Source organism: Halichoerus grypus, chromosome 5, assembly GCF_964656455.1.
Source record: "Halichoerus grypus chromosome 5, mHalGry1.hap1.1, whole genome shotgun sequence".
Lineage (NCBI taxonomy): Eukaryota > Metazoa > Chordata > Mammalia > Carnivora > Phocidae > Halichoerus > Halichoerus grypus.
The window spans coordinates 175,566,259-175,580,824 of record NC_135716.1 but is presented as its reverse complement, the minus strand read 5'-3'; the positions used below and the strand labels follow the sequence as shown (position 1 = coordinate 175,580,824).

The window sequence follows — 14,566 nt, the reverse complement described above, 5'->3', positions numbered from 1 at the left end:
TATATAAGCAGTAAATAAATTTTTTTTTTTTTTTTTTTTACAAATATGGGCTTAGTGTTCTGAAACACTTCATTTAATAACTTATAACCATTTCTCCAGGCATTGAATGTTCTTCTCTAACATTTGGAATGACTTCATGGTTTTCCATTAAACGAACCACCCAAGATTATATATGTTACTGCTGGACCTTTCAGTCTTCCCAATTTTTTTTGCTATTCAAGTTGGACCTTATAGAAAGACTTTGCAAGTCACCCTTAAGATATCCAGTGAATCCTGTTAATCAGAACACGCCCCGTCCTCTAAGCCTCCTGGTTAATGTGGTTTTACAGATGGTGGGCAGAGTCCAACCCAGCCTAGCACCCAGATTTGGCAGGCATTTGGCCCTAGCAACCCTGGGGTGGGGATTCCAGTCACTTGTTTTCCAGTTACCTGAGCTACAGATTTAGAACCCTCTGCAGTGAGCAGGTGAGCCCCTGGTGCGACTCGCTTCGGGTGGCTGGTCTTGGGGTCGCTGGGCTGAGCACCATCTAGTTATGGGGCAGGATGACCAGTGGGCAACAGTTCTGGGGACTCAGATGACCCACTGGTCAGCTGAGCTGGGAACACAGCCTCATCACAGAGAGGGGGGCCAGAGGCCTCCCGAGGAGGCCTGGGGTACATATGGGACTCCCCTGCAGCAGGGTCCTGTGGGCTCTGGGGTAAGAGGGTCAGGAGAGAGCCGCTGTGTTTGCTGTCCCTCCCAAAGTCTCGCATCAGGGAGCGTAGTATAGAGAGGAAAGAAGGGGGGGATTGAAAGCCAAAGAACTCCCTGCCGCGCGTGTATCCTTGGGTGAGTGACTGTACCTCTCTGAGTCTCGGTTTCCTCATCCATAAAATAGAAATAATCCTAGAACCTGCTTCACAGCCTAGATCCTGTTTCACAGAGTGTTCAGAGGGGACTGAGCATAGCATGAGAAAATGGAAGCCGCGGCATCCCGCACAGTGTGGCACATGGCCGGTGGAGGCCGCCTTCGAGGTCCAGGTGCTGGTAACCAAGGGACCCCTGGTGGAGGCAACAGGCAGGTCTGCTGGCGGGAGGGACAGGGATGGGGGCCTGAGGCTGGACCCTGCTGCTGGGAGGAGCACTCTGGAGTGAGGGCTCTGCAGGGACATGCAGGATCAGCAGTGGACTGATGAGGCCATGAGCCTGTTAGGGCCTGGGTAGGGACCCAGCAAGTCTGGGGACTCCAGAAAGGGTGACACAGACCTGGGCCATGCTGGGGTACCTGGGGGCCAGCTGTGCTTACTGGTAGACATCAGTCAGCCCTCCCTTGTGCCCTTCTCCTCCCAACCTCACAGCTCCACCTCCCCATCCCCAAACCCCAGGGATTGACCCAAACCTTTCTTGACTCGAAGCCCTGGCCCAGGCCACAGCCTCGCCTGCACCATCCCAGGGTGTCAGGGCTTGAAGGCCACGCTGGCAGCCTCGAGTGCCATTTCTCAGATGTAAAACCCAGGCTCTTCTTTGACAAATAGAAAACTCCCACTCACCCCCTCCTACCCACCTATGGCTGTTTTCCAAATATAAAATCATAAAATTAGGGGGGCCTGGGTGGCTCAGTTGGTTAAGCTACGCCTTCAGCTCAGGTCCTGATCTCAGGGTCCTGGGATCGAGCCCCGAGTGGGGCTCCCTGCTCAGTGCAGAGCCTGCTTCTCCCTCTGCCTCTGCCACTCCCCCCGCTTGTGCTTTCTCTCTCTCTCAAATAAATAAATAAAATCTTTAAAAAAAATCATAAAATTAAACATGCTGTTTCAAACCAAGCACACCCCTCTCTCTGCCCTAGAGATTCAGAGCTTCCTCCCCCTTTGAAAATGGATGATTTGATTCAATGCTTTGGAGAACAGAGGGAGATTGAGGCCCAGTAGGCGGATAGAATCTAGCTTACTGTTACAATAGAAATGACAGATCACGGTTTAGTTTCGAAAGCGTGGTTTCCTCGGAGTGCCTGGCTGGCTCAGTCTGTGAAGCTTGAGACTCTCGATTCCAGGTTTGTGAGCTTGGGTCTCACTTTGGGTGCAGAGATTACAAAAACAACAACAAAAAGCACGGTTTCCTCTATGGTCTGATCCCTATCCCATTTGGGCAAGGCACATGAGTTTGAGAGAAAGAGTGGGTAGCAGATGGGGTTCCACCATTTCACAGATGAGCAAACTGAGGCCAGAGCGCCTCAGGCTAGGTTGCAGGGCAAGCAGGAAAACTTTCTCCTGCGGGTGGCAGTCATCGAAGCCTCAGTACTGTTACGGTGGGCTCCGAAGGCGCGGGCAGGAATGGCCCCTCAGTCTGGCTGGCGATGGGCGGAGGCCAGAGCTTGAGTTTTAGACCTTGGAGGCCGGGCCAGGGAACACAGGCGAGACCACAGCGGGACTCTGCAGCTGAGCGTGGCGTTTCCCCTCATGCAAAAGGAGCGAATAATCCCTGTTTGCTGGGTTGTCCGGAGCAGCAAAAGAGACCGTGTTGGAAAAGCCCTCAACCCAGTAACCGCCACCAGTAAGCGCTCAACAGTTTGGGAGCGGCGGGCCCAGGGACGCGACGCGCCCTTCACCCCGGGCTACGCGGGAAGCGGGAGGGGCGGGCGCTGGCCCCGCCCCCAAAGCAGCCCCCGCCTCCGCCCCGTCCAGGACACGCCTCCATTATCTGTCCCCGCCCCCCGTTCACGCCCCGCCCGTGCGGCAGCGGCGGCGGTGGCGGCAGCGGCGGCGGCGCGCGAAGGTAGGAGGTGGCGGTCGCGCGCTCCGGCGGGCGGAGGCCGCGGGGCTGAGGCGGCGGCGCGCGCGGGCGGGAAGGCGGGCGCGCGCCAGGGGGCGGGCCGGAGCCGCCGTCCCCCGGCCCTGGGGAAACCTTGCGCCCTCGCCGCGTCCCCGCACCCCCGGCTCTGCGGGCGTCCTGCCTGCCCCCCGCTCCGGACCCTGCCCGGACTCTCGCGGGCTGCGGGCCGGGCGCGGCGGGGGCCTGCCGAGCCCGGCGGCCTGAGGCCCCGACGGGCGCCCCCGTGGCGGGTCCCCTCGTCCCGCCGGCTGGGCCGCCGCGGGAGGCCCTTCCCCACCGTCGCCACAAACAGCAGCTCCCGCGCTGCGGCTTCCTGTGGGCCCGACACCGTCCTTGCAGTCCTCGCGTGGGAAGGCATTTCGCCCTCGCTGCGACCCGATGGAGCGCAGAGTAGCCCCATTTTACCGATGAGGAAACTGAAGCCCAGAGTGGTCAATTGAGTGGCCCAAGATGGCACAGCCTGTGCAGGGATTTGGGCCCTCCTCGGGTTTCTCAACATGGGGCCTACGGTTGGCATTTTGAATGGTCTCCGTTGTGATTTTTATGCAAACCCGAGAGGACTGTGGTCTGGGCCGATGTCTGATCCCATGGTGGCCAGTCTCCCCAGCTCCCCCTGGGACTGGGACTTGTCTGGGGGATTGGGACACTGTGGGGCAGGGTCCATCAGGGTACCTTCTGTCTGTTTTCATCTGAGATTTCCTCTTTTCCTTAGCTGGGCTCATAGCAGGTGCTTCATAAGTAAACAAGTCCTGTGTTAGGAGCAGACCGAGGCTAAGGCCAGGCTGGGCTCCTTAGTTAGGAGCAGGTTTCAGAAAAGACCTCAGGAGTCAGAACGCCTAGATCTTGAGGCTTTGCCTGACTTAGCTCCTCCTCTCCCCAGGCTTTCTCTCAAGCCCTGGAGATGAGGGCCAGCCCTTGGACACTAGGCACCCTTCCCACTCAGGGGTCCCCTGTGGGGGACGCTGTCAGGTTTTTACCCTGAGCTCCTGGGATGTTCCCTGGGGGTCCTTCTGGGATCCCAGTCTGTGGGTGACATCATTTATGGCCAGGACTTGCCCAATGTGACGCCCACCAAAGCTCAGGGGAATTGTTTCTTTGTCTTTAATTTCTTTCATTTATTTCCTATATTATTCCTATATTATTACTTGTCTCTTAGCATTCATTCATTCATTCATTCATTCAACAGCTGTTCATGGAGCGCTGGCTGTGGAGACAGCATTGAACAAGGCCAACTTGGTCCCTGTCCTTGGAGGAGATAGAGAACATACATGTTACAGAAAACAGGGTATGACTATGGGCAGGGACCACTTTAGTTGGGAGGTCAGGATTAGCTCCCTCAGAAGGTGATATTTTGAGTCAAGATCTGGTTGACAAGCAGGAATCAGCCATGCAAAAGAGGGAAGAGCATTGCAGGCAGAGAAAGTGGCAGGTGCAAAGGTCCTGAGGTGGGAGCGTGCCTGATGTGTTTTGATGAGAATCAAGGCCAGCATGGCTAGGGTGGCATGAGCAAGGGGAGGGAGGGAAGGGGATGATGAGGTGGGAGAAGTAGACTGGGGCCAGACTGGGCAAGCCTTGTATGCTGTGGCCAGACTTTGAATTTTGTTATTTTGAGTGTGATAGGAAGTGTGTGTGTGTGTGTGTGTGTGTGTGTGTGTGTGTGGCGGGGGGGGGGCATTGAGCAGAAGAGGGATGTGATCTCCATTGCATGAGAATAGACTGGAACTGAGGGACAAGAGTGGAAGCAGGGAGACCTATGAAGAGCCATCTCAGCAATGCAGGCAAAAGATGGCAGCAGCTTATATAATACACATCCGAGACCCACGGTGGTGCTTGGCACACAGGAAGCGCTACATATGGTAGCCATTGCTGTTATTGTTCAAAACTTTGGAACCAGGCATGCCTGGGTCTCACATGTGGCTCTAGCTCTTCATGCTGGGTAACTTTGAGCAAGTTATTTAACTTCGCTGGGCCTTAATGTTTTCATCTGTAAAGTGGGGAGAACAGTACTGGCATCACAGGGCTATCAAGAAGGTTAAAACAGACAAGGTACAGATGCAAAGTTATGGGCAGAGCGCTGGGCTCATGGTTGGTTCAGTGTTTTTGTTCTAATTTCTGGTCAGCAGTAGGAGAATAAAGGTGTAAGTGGGTAAGAACACGGGTGTGTTTGAAACGCATGAGTAATCTCCGAGGGACTTTTTGGCTGGTTCCTGCCGCTAGATCTGGCAAACTGCAGGCTTGGAGGGTGGGCAAAGGCCAAGCAGGCTGGGAGGGTGGGCCAGAGCCCAGCAGGAATGGAAGGGAGCAAGTGCAAAGAGTGTCTCCTCTCTATTTATTCGCCAAACAATGGTTGAGGTACGCTACTGGGTACCAGGCACAAGGTTCTAGAATGGGTACTGGGAAGAGCCAATAATAGTAGTGGTAGTAATGATGACACTTAGTAAGAGCCAACACTTACACACTCCTTAATAGCATGTAATCATTTTTTTTTAAAGATGTTATTTATTTATTTGCCAGAGAGAGACACAGCGAGAGAGGGAACACAGCAAGGGGAGTGGGAGAGGGAGAAGCAGGCTTCCCGCGGAGCAGGGAGCCCGAGGTGGGGCTCGATCCCAGGACCCTGGGACCATGACCTGAGCTGAAGGCAGACGCCCAACGACTGAGCCACCCAGGCGCCCCAAGGGAGTCCCATTTCTTAAGAAGAATTGGAAATATGTTTTGGGGAACACATAGCAGTCTCTGCCACACCACATCCAAGCACACAGCTAAGCAAAGATCACCTTATTGAATCCTCATGACAGAAACAGTCACCATTATCCTCCCATTTTACAGATGAGGAAACTGAGGCTCAGAGAGGTGGAGTCACTGGCCCAGGTCACATAGCTGGTAGGGAGACATAGCCAAGAGTGGAGTTGGATGCTGAAGCTATAACGTCCAGACTTTTTCTGTGAGGAATTCAAGCACTGTCCTGAGATTTGACTGCAGATGTAGCACACACAGGGTTTGGATGTGATTCCTTGAGATCTAGAGAACCCGGTTGGACTCTAGCGGGGGAACTCGGGGCAGAGCCAAGGGTTCTGGCATCCTGCTCCCTTCCCCTGATCCATTAGGGCACTGGCTGGGGGAAGGCACAGAATAGTTCAGTTCACCAAGCGCATCTGGGGCCCCCTCGGTGCCAAGCTGGGCAAGCAGGGGTGCAGATCCTGGCCTAGTGGGTGTTTGTGACCTCCCCCCTGCTCTGGTTATGGGTGTGCAGCCTATAGAGGGGACTTCTGGAGGGTGTCCGGAGGTGGGAAAATGAGAGTCCCAGAGTTTTGTAGTGACAGCTCTCTGCCCCTGGCCGAGTTCACTTCTGCCTAAATTTGGCCTTGGTTGCCATGGCAACTTGGTGGCACTTACCTTTTTGGCCTGGTGCCCTGTTTCCTGGCTTTCCATTTGCAGAGCTGATTTCCTAGTTGAGGTGAGGGGTGCAGCCTGACTGATGTGCATTTATGTAGCACGTGCCGCATTCCTGGATCTGATCCAGACAGAGGAGTAGAGTCTTAGAGGGAAAATGCCTGGCCTTGCCTTGGAGCACTTGCTGGGGGGCTGCCTGGCCCAAGTAGAATGAGCTCTGGGTTTACCACTTCCCTGGGGCATGTCGCTTTGAATGGGTGAGAACTCTAACCTCTCTAAGCCTTGGTTTTCTCATCTGGAAATGGGTTGTGGTGGGGATTTAATGAGATAATGCAAGTATGCCTCCTCCGGGACATGGCACTTAGAGGGGCCACAGGAAGCAGGACTGATGCTAATGGGAACAGGAACAGCATCTGCGGTCTGCTCATTGCTCACTCTGAGCCCGCTGGGGTTCAAACCCCCTTACACCTTTCAACCCACTGGATCCTCAGTGACTGTGTGTAGGGGCTCTCAGTCACATTCTAGAGATGAGGAACTGAGGCTCAGAGAGGTACCTAGTCCAAGGTCATACTGCTGAGGAGCGAGGAGCGCTGGGACAGGGAAGGAGATAGACAGTTCCATGCGCGCTGGGACTCCCATGTGACCGCAGGTGATGCGGCTCAGTCCAGAGTTTCAGGCCTAACTGCTCCAGGCCGCCTCGTTGCTGCAGGGCAAGGAACCGTGGGAGGTGGTGGGTGGACCGCTGGCCCTGGGGTACAGGGACTGTCCATTTTGGATTTTTCAACTGAGTGAAGTCGATATTTATCGAATGCTCACTATGAACCTGGCACTGAGTCACACGCTCTTTGTGCCCACGCGGTTTTTGGTTTAATCTCCCAGACAACTCCATGAGATGGGTGCCAGTTACTATCCGCATCTTACAAGGGGACAATGAGGTTCAGAGAGGCAAAGTTGCTTTCTCAGAAGCACACAGCCTGTGTGTGTGGTGGGGAGTGGGGGTGAGGGGATGACGGGATTCAGAGGGCTTGGTGTGGGCGATTCCACAGCCTGCGATCTTGGCGCTGAACCTGTTGTGGGAAAAATGTCATCCCAGCACCCTGGGAATACAGGTTTAGCAGATCACGTGACCGCCGTCTGGGTCAGCAAAGAAGGTCTAAGACTGGCCTTTCCCGCCTCCTGATACTGACCCCACCCCCAGGCTTGGAGGGCTCTAGGACCCAGCAGCTGGGGAGGGTGGACAGTGTGTGTGTGTGTGGGGGGAAGGGGTTGTGGGGGGGTCCTCAGCTCCAGGGCCCTCCTCCTCCCTCTCTCCATCCTTTCCCTTTCTCCCCACCTCCTCCCCTCCTTCGTCCCCTCCCCCTCTTCATCCCTCCTCTTCCCTCTCTTCCCTCCCCTCCTCTCCTTCCCCGGCCCCTCCCCCTCCCTCAGCCCCTCCCTCCTCGGTGGTCACATGGGGGCACCACCGGATTTAAGCCTAATCTGCCCTGTGCTCAGCACAGCGGTCTGGCTGTGGGATGGGTGAGCTGAGCTGGTCTGTGGGGCCCTGGAGAAGGGCCTGGAGGGGGGTGCCCACAGCTTGCGCCCCATGAGTTTGGGGCTGGAGGGACCGTTGGAGGACCAGCCGGCACTGGAGACCGTTATCCAGGTGGGTCCTGAGGCCTGAGCCCACCCTGTCCAGGGCAGGGGAGCGTGGGTCTAGCAGGAGTGGATGAGTGGTAGGTGCATCTTGGGGTCATGGGGTGGGAGAGGTGGGTTTGGGGTGCACAGGGGCCCCAGCTTGCAGCTCCCAGCCAAACTGGGGGGTAGAGCGGGTGCTCAGGGCTCAACTGCTATGGCTCCCTTATCCCTGTGCCCCGTGGGGAAAAGGGGATCCCTCCTCCCAGATTTAAGGATTGAGGTGACCTCTGCTAGCGCAGTGGAATCCCCATCCATGTAGGGCTGGAGCTGGACTGGAGCCCCCGACACTGTGCTGCCCAGATGGGGTTTGTGAGTGGGCCATGCGGTTTGGTTCACTTCTCTGGCCCTTGGTGGGGCCTCCTTCCTGGGGCAGGGGGCACACAGAGAGCCTTCCCGTGGGGCTGTTTGCCATTCTAACTCCCAGGCTTCCCTCCGTTTGGCATTTCCTGAGGGTCTCCTGGGCACCCACATCTTGGGCCGCAGGACTTTGTTCCTCTCCCACGCAGGGGAGCCCAGGGTCCCAGGTCCCCTTCAGAGCCTCTCTCCCCCCGCCCTTCCCCCAGGCCCTGGAGAGCAGCGTCCTGAGAGCAGGCCAGGAGAAGGGCCTGAGCGTGCAGGACCCAGCCCAGGACCTTCCCAGGACCGCTCGCCTGCCTGCCCGCATCAGAGAGATTATTACCCGCAACCTCTCCCAGCCTGAGAGCCAAGGTGCTACTCTTCTTTCACCTTCCAGACACTGCCCGCGCCTCACCCCTCCTCTTATCCCCCTTTCCCGCGGTCAGTGGCAATAGTGACTCACCGTGAGGCAGGCACAACCCTGTGATGGAGGGACCCATTTTACAGATGAGGAAATGAAGGCTCAGAGGTATATTTGCTCAGAGTTGTTCCCCATGTGGTGCTGCTAGACAGTGGGGATGAGCACCCCGTTTGGCAGCCCACAGCAAAGACTTAGACCCAGACACCACATTCTCTCCCAGGGACAGTGTGAGCTGCCTGAACCGGAGATTACAGGGGGAGGGCAGCTCAGTTTAGCTCAGCACTTTGCAGAAGTCCGAGGGGTGGTACTGACCATTCCCTGCCCGGGCAGAGAGGCTGATGGGCCCCTGTTCCTCCTGGTGGGTGGCATCCACAGCCTCATATGCGGTTTGAGAGTCTGGGAAGGGTGTCCTCCGTCACAGCTGGTGTATTTGTACCTCTCCTTCGTGGTGTTTCTGGTGCTCTGGCCACAGTCCTTGTCCAAGCTCAACCTCCTTGGGAGGACCAGGGATGTTGGGGCCCCTAGGAGCCCCAGGCAGCGAGAGACTTAGAGAACCCTCACCTCAGGCTGGAAGAGCCTAGAGGCCTGTGGTGTGTGTCCAGTTGTCCTGGGATGGGAGGGGAGCCCACAGGACGGGGGGACACTTCTACTTCTCCCTTTGGCCTTTTTTCCCCTCCTCCTCTTCCTCCTCCCTCTTCCTCTTCCTCCTTCTCCTCCCAACCTGACCCATACTATCTTAAGCCCTGGCTTCAGAAGTTACATGTTAAGTGAGGCCTCCCTGCTCTCCTGGTCGGGTCTCGTTACCCGTTCCACTCATTTCCAGATCAGCAAAACTGAGGCCCAGAGACGAGTAACAGTTGGAGAACGAAGGAGCTAGAACTCAGGTCTAGTCCCTGCCTCCTAGACCGAGCCTCCTTCCCGCACGTTCTGGGCCTGCTGGGGCCACCCTTCCGCTGTGGTTGTGTCCACTCTGAGTCTAGCTCCAGGCCCATCTCTCTGCCCCCAGCCCCCCTAGCCCCCCCACACACCCCTGTTCTTCAGCTCTGTGTGTGCTCTGCTGCTGCGTCCCCGCTCAGGGGCCCGGGCCCCCTTCCCGCCTCCGGTGATGGATGTTGTGGGAGGATGCCCCCTGCACCCCGGGGGGAGCCAACCTCGTGTCTGCTGTCCCTCTCCAGCCCCGCTGCCGGCCACAGAGATGGCGTCCATGCTGTCACTGCAGGAGGAAAACCAGCTGCTGCAGCAGGAGCTGTCCCGCGTGGAGGACCTGTTGGCCCAGAGCCGTGCGGAGCGTGATGAGCTGGCCATCAAGTACAACGCGGTCAGCGAGAGGGTGGGTGCTGCCTCAGGGCCAGGGTGCTCCCCTGAGGCGAGGGCCGGGAGACAGCCGGGCCGGGCCCGGGCACTGGGCTGAAGGTGGGCCCGCCGTCAGGCTGGCCTGGGTGCCGACCGTGGCCCTGCCGGCGTGAGTGGCCTTGAGCAAAACACTGTGCCCTCCCAGTCTGTTTTCTGTCGCGGGCATGCTAATATGATGTGGGCTTGGGAGGAGTCAACGAGCTGACGGAATAAAGTGCCTCTCACCAGGGTATTTCACTCCTATCTGTCCCACGCCTGCTTGGGGTGGGGACAGAGAGTAAGACCCTTAGAGGCCCCTGCCACCCCTCGAGTGTCTGGCCATCTCTCTGTGCTCCCGTGTATGTGGGTCTTGGGGTCCGGCCAGCGGCGGCCGGACACTGAGGCAGGCAGGCTGGAGTAGACACGGGCAGCCGCAGACCTGCAGCCACTCCCCACGGGGGTGAGGCCTCGCCAAGGAAGGAGGGAGAAGCCAGGCCAGCCCCCAAGGCCAGACAGGACTCACACTCCCCGAGCACCTGTGCTGCAGGCTTGTGGGGACCCCAGGGCCTGGGCCAGGACTGCACTGTCTCCTTTGGGGCTCCAGGCTTGTGAGGGGACGCTAGGGAGTGGATGGTGGCTGGCAGTTGGTGAGAGAGTTGCCCGAGGGAGGGAGTGTCTAGATGGGAGATGTGTGGGTGGTAACAGTCATCCCAGTAACTGCTGTTGATTGAGGCCTTCCTATGGGCCCGGCGCTTGCTCCCTGCGTCACATTTGCTGCTCCAAGGTTGAGACCATCATGATGCTCATTTAACAGAGGGGATAGCAGGCTCCGAGAGGGACGGCACCGGGCTTGGGGTCACACAGCCGGTGGAGGCTTGTGAAGGCTCAGGCTCTCGACCCCCAGCCCAGGGCTGTGCATTGCCGTTTTGTTTTCTGGGTGTGCTGGGAGTTCCAGGGGGGGCAGTTGGAAAGCTGGAAGGACCTCGGACCTGAGCCTCTGGATGTAACAAATGGGAGACTGAAGCCCAGAGCTGGAAGCTGGCCCAGAGCCTCCCGTGCGCTAGGCAGAGCCAGGTTAGCCGAGGATCCCTGGGCTGGGCCTGTCCCGCAGGGGCTTGCCTTCTCGGTGGGGAAGAGGGGCATGCATCTATGTGGGTGGTTGCGGGGTGTGCTATTGTCCTGCCATTGGCTCGCCTGGATAGGCCCCCGACTTGTTGAGACTTGCAGAGGAGCAGCGCGGGGGGCCTGGGGTGCCCCTAGTGCTGGGGACAGTGCAGAGCTAGTTTTCCCAGGTTTGCAGGAGGTATGGAGAGTGGGCTGGCCCGAATCTCCTGTTGTTGGGGGTGACGGGGACTTGAGCCAGCCCTCCTCCAGTTTAGCCCCCTCTCATCTTTTGGCCACTGGCACAGTGCCAGGCCCCCGGGGGCTGTCTCTTAAATGCCAGCTTCTGACTGACAGTGAAGCTGGCGCGGCCCCTGCCCAGCTGGCGGGGGAAGAGAACGAGAGGTGGGAGGTGGCAGGTTTCTTTTCTGCTAAGACACAGCTGCTGAGGCTAGGGCTGCAGCAGGCCAAGGCTGGTTGGGTGGGGGGGGTTGCTGCATTAGTCTAGAAGATTCCCTCATGTGGCTGGGGTGGCCCCTGAATAGCATGTAGAGGGAGCCGGGTGTTTCACTTTTCTCGGTGTGAGGTGGTGTGAGTGAGGCCCCCCGCCTGCAGGCACGGTTTGGATGAGAGTGACCTCCAGGCCTGTCCTGGGGCGTGGGCTCCCGGAGAACATCAGAGCCTGGAGATCACCTTATTACAGATGGGGAAGCAGGCCCAGAGCAGGGCTTGATAAGCCCCAAGGTCAGTGGTGGAGCTGGGTTAAGGCTGGGTTAAGGCCACAGGGCTCTGTGGTCCTGTGACACTCTGTCCCTGCTGCCCACTTGTTCCCATGGTGCAGGTGGCAGGGCCGGCCCGCGTGGCCATAAGTGTTACATGTGGGCTGTTTGGAGACCCATCAGTGAGGTTGTTCTGACCCTTGCAACCCCACGGCATCCCTGGGAAAAAGAAGTGGAGGAGAGGTCAGGATCTGTGTCCTGTTGACTGCATGTAGGGAAACTGAGGCGGGGGCTCCCCGTGGCCACCTCCCAGGTCAGAAGGAGAACCCAGGCCCCCCATCTTCCTGTCCCTGAGGAGCAGGTGTTGGGCGAGGCAGCTGGGAATGGGAAGGGAAGGAAGGCAGGCCACGCCCCCTGGGCTCCACAGGCCAGACCCCCTGGGCTCCCCCAGTGTCCATGGCAACCTGGACCGAGTGAATGAATGGCGGGTAGTAGGGCAGCGGTTGCTAGGGGAGACAGTAAACTTCTTTCATCCTCAGCTTGGTGACCCGCCTCTTTCCCTTTTGAATTACAAGTTAAACTGAAAGGGTGTTTTGTGAGGGGAGAAGTTTGTGCAAAGGGGCAAGGTGTGGCCGGGAGAGGCCCAGGCCTGGCTGTGAGCACTGCGGAAGCCTGTAGGGCACCCAACGACTGCCTGAACCCCCCTAAATCACAGCAGCAAATAGCACCTGCTTCACACAGATGTGCAAAGCACACAGAGCAGGGGCCCCGATCAGACCCCACCCGGACACACACAGATGTCACATGGAAACACAAGTCCCCCATAGTGATACACTCCGATTCATGGAGCAGACACAGCATAAGTCCCCCCCACAGCCAGACGCCACACAGTCCCCCCCCCCCCATTCACAGCACATACTGCCCAGACGCACAGCCACACCACCGAGCTACCCCATCCTGCAGACTCGGGGACACACACAGCCAGACAGAGGTATGCTGCATGCCTGCACATTGCAGAGAGTGGCTGAGACGCACGCTGCAGACGCACGTGGAGCCCAGACACTCTCCCCAGCCCTGCCCACTTACAGGTCTGCACGCAGACATAAGAACACATGAACAGGGGCGCCTGGGGGGCTCAGTCGTTAAGCCTCTGCCTTCGGCTCAGGTCATGATCCCGGGGTCCTGGGATCGAGCCCCGCATCGGGCTCCCTGCTCCCTGCTCCGCGGGAAGCCTGCTTCTCCCTCTCCCCGCTTGTGCTCTCTCTCACTATCTCTGTATTGCTCTCTCAAATAAATAAATAAAATCTTTAAAAAACAAAGCAAACACATGAACACATGGGCACTCACGGAGGTCCCTGGGAAGGCCTAGACACAAAGACACACAGGGTCCCACATGGAGACAAATGACAAAACACAGCCCAGCCACAGCCAGTGAGGCGAGCCTGCGTCGCTGCACAACACCCGGGATCTCAGTGCCGCCCGCTCGGATGGAGACACGGTCCTGCCACCTGACTTAGGTAGACTCCGTGTAGACACTGATCACGAGCCTGCAGCCTCCCTTCTAGGCAGAAGCCCTCAAGCATTCCCCACTGGCCCCTCTTTATGGGTGGCACCCCGGTGGCCACTGCCGCCCCGCTCTGGTACTGACCCCAGCGCATGGGGTGAGGTGGGTAGAGAGCAGGTTGTCAGCATGGTCGGTGGCTCGTCGGAGGGCTCGCGGGCATCCTGGGTGAACGGAGGCCTGGAGGGCTGGCCTGGCCCGGTCCCGTTATTTAGCCAGGGTGAGAGCAGTGGCCCTTGCTGTTGGCTTCCCTGGGACCTGGTGTGGGGGGGCATGTGAATGGCGTGCACGGGCTAGCAGGCCAGGCACTGGGGAGGTGGATGGGGAGTGTGGGCCTGGGGCGGGATCAGCCAGGCTGGGCTATCTTCCCCTTGGTTCTCCCTGGGCACTGTCACTCCTCTGTCAGTCCTGCTCATCCTCAGCTGCCTGCTCCCTCCTCCTTTCCCCAACAGCTCAAGGAGACTGAAGGGCCCCCTGGGACCAGCAGGTGCCTGAGGGGTTAGGAGACTCAGCCAGAGCAACAGATGATGACGACACAGGCATGCGGGCGTCCAGCCTGTGCTCACGGGGTCTGATAACGAAGGGGCTGCCAGGCTCCTGGGGGTGGAGCAGGGCGCTGACGGCAGCTCTCCGTATAAGCGCGCCCTCCGTTAGAGCGTGTGCCTCTTACAGAGCGCTGTGGATGTGGGGAGTGGGGGCGGGGCGTTCATCTGTGTCACCCCGGGAATGTTTGAGACTGCCACTGTGCCTTATTGTGTGTGCGTGTCTCCAAGCTCAGATATGCATGCGTACATTTTTGCCTCTGTTTGAATGTATTCATATGTGCTCATGCGATTAATTCATGATTCAACAAACATGCCACTGCCACTCTCCTGGGTCTAAGATACAATGGAGAACAAAAATCTAGGTTTTCCTGAGCTCACCTCGGGTGGGGATGGGGAGACATAGGCATGTTGCTAATAATCAACCACAGCTGGGTTAGGTGTTTGGCGGAGAGGCTCATGGTGCCCGCACGCAAGTGCACGGAGGGCCTGTAAGGTTCCCCTCCCCCCGCAACCCCGTGCGGCTTTGTGTTTTGCATGCACATGTTCGTGGCCCACCTGCATGTGTCCACCCGTGCTTTGTCTGTGTGTCCATGCATGCTCAGCCTGTGTCCATGCACAGCCGCATTACCCTGTGCACGCGTGCTTTACACCCTGGGCTTGCCCATGTATGCCTGC

At 58.0% G+C, this 14,566-nt stretch overlaps 1 protein-coding gene across 6 annotated transcripts in view; it reads left to right on the top strand.

Annotated features, from left to right (window-relative positions):
* Nucleotides 1-2,709: 2,709 nt before the first annotated feature.
* CROCC (ciliary rootlet coiled-coil, rootletin) overlaps nt 2,710-14,566 on the top strand; it is a 45,894-nt gene continuing 34,037 nt past the window's right edge. For 2 of the 6 annotated variants that reach the window (XR_013448367.1, XM_036066985.2), the window contains exons 1-3: nt 7,618-7,844; nt 8,440-8,584; nt 9,809-9,963. Coding sequence is in view for 5 of the 6 variants with exons in the window: in XM_036066985.2 (XP_035922878.2) it covers nt 7,785-7,844; nt 8,440-8,584; nt 9,809-9,963 (360 nt within the window). In the remaining variant the exon portion in view is untranslated. Of the gene's footprint in view, nt 2,750-3,992; nt 4,092-7,617; nt 7,845-8,439; nt 8,585-9,808; nt 9,964-14,566 lie in introns of those variants that run through there. The other 4 variants (XM_036066986.2, XM_036066983.2, XM_036066988.2 and 1 more) reach the window with 3 other exon arrangements.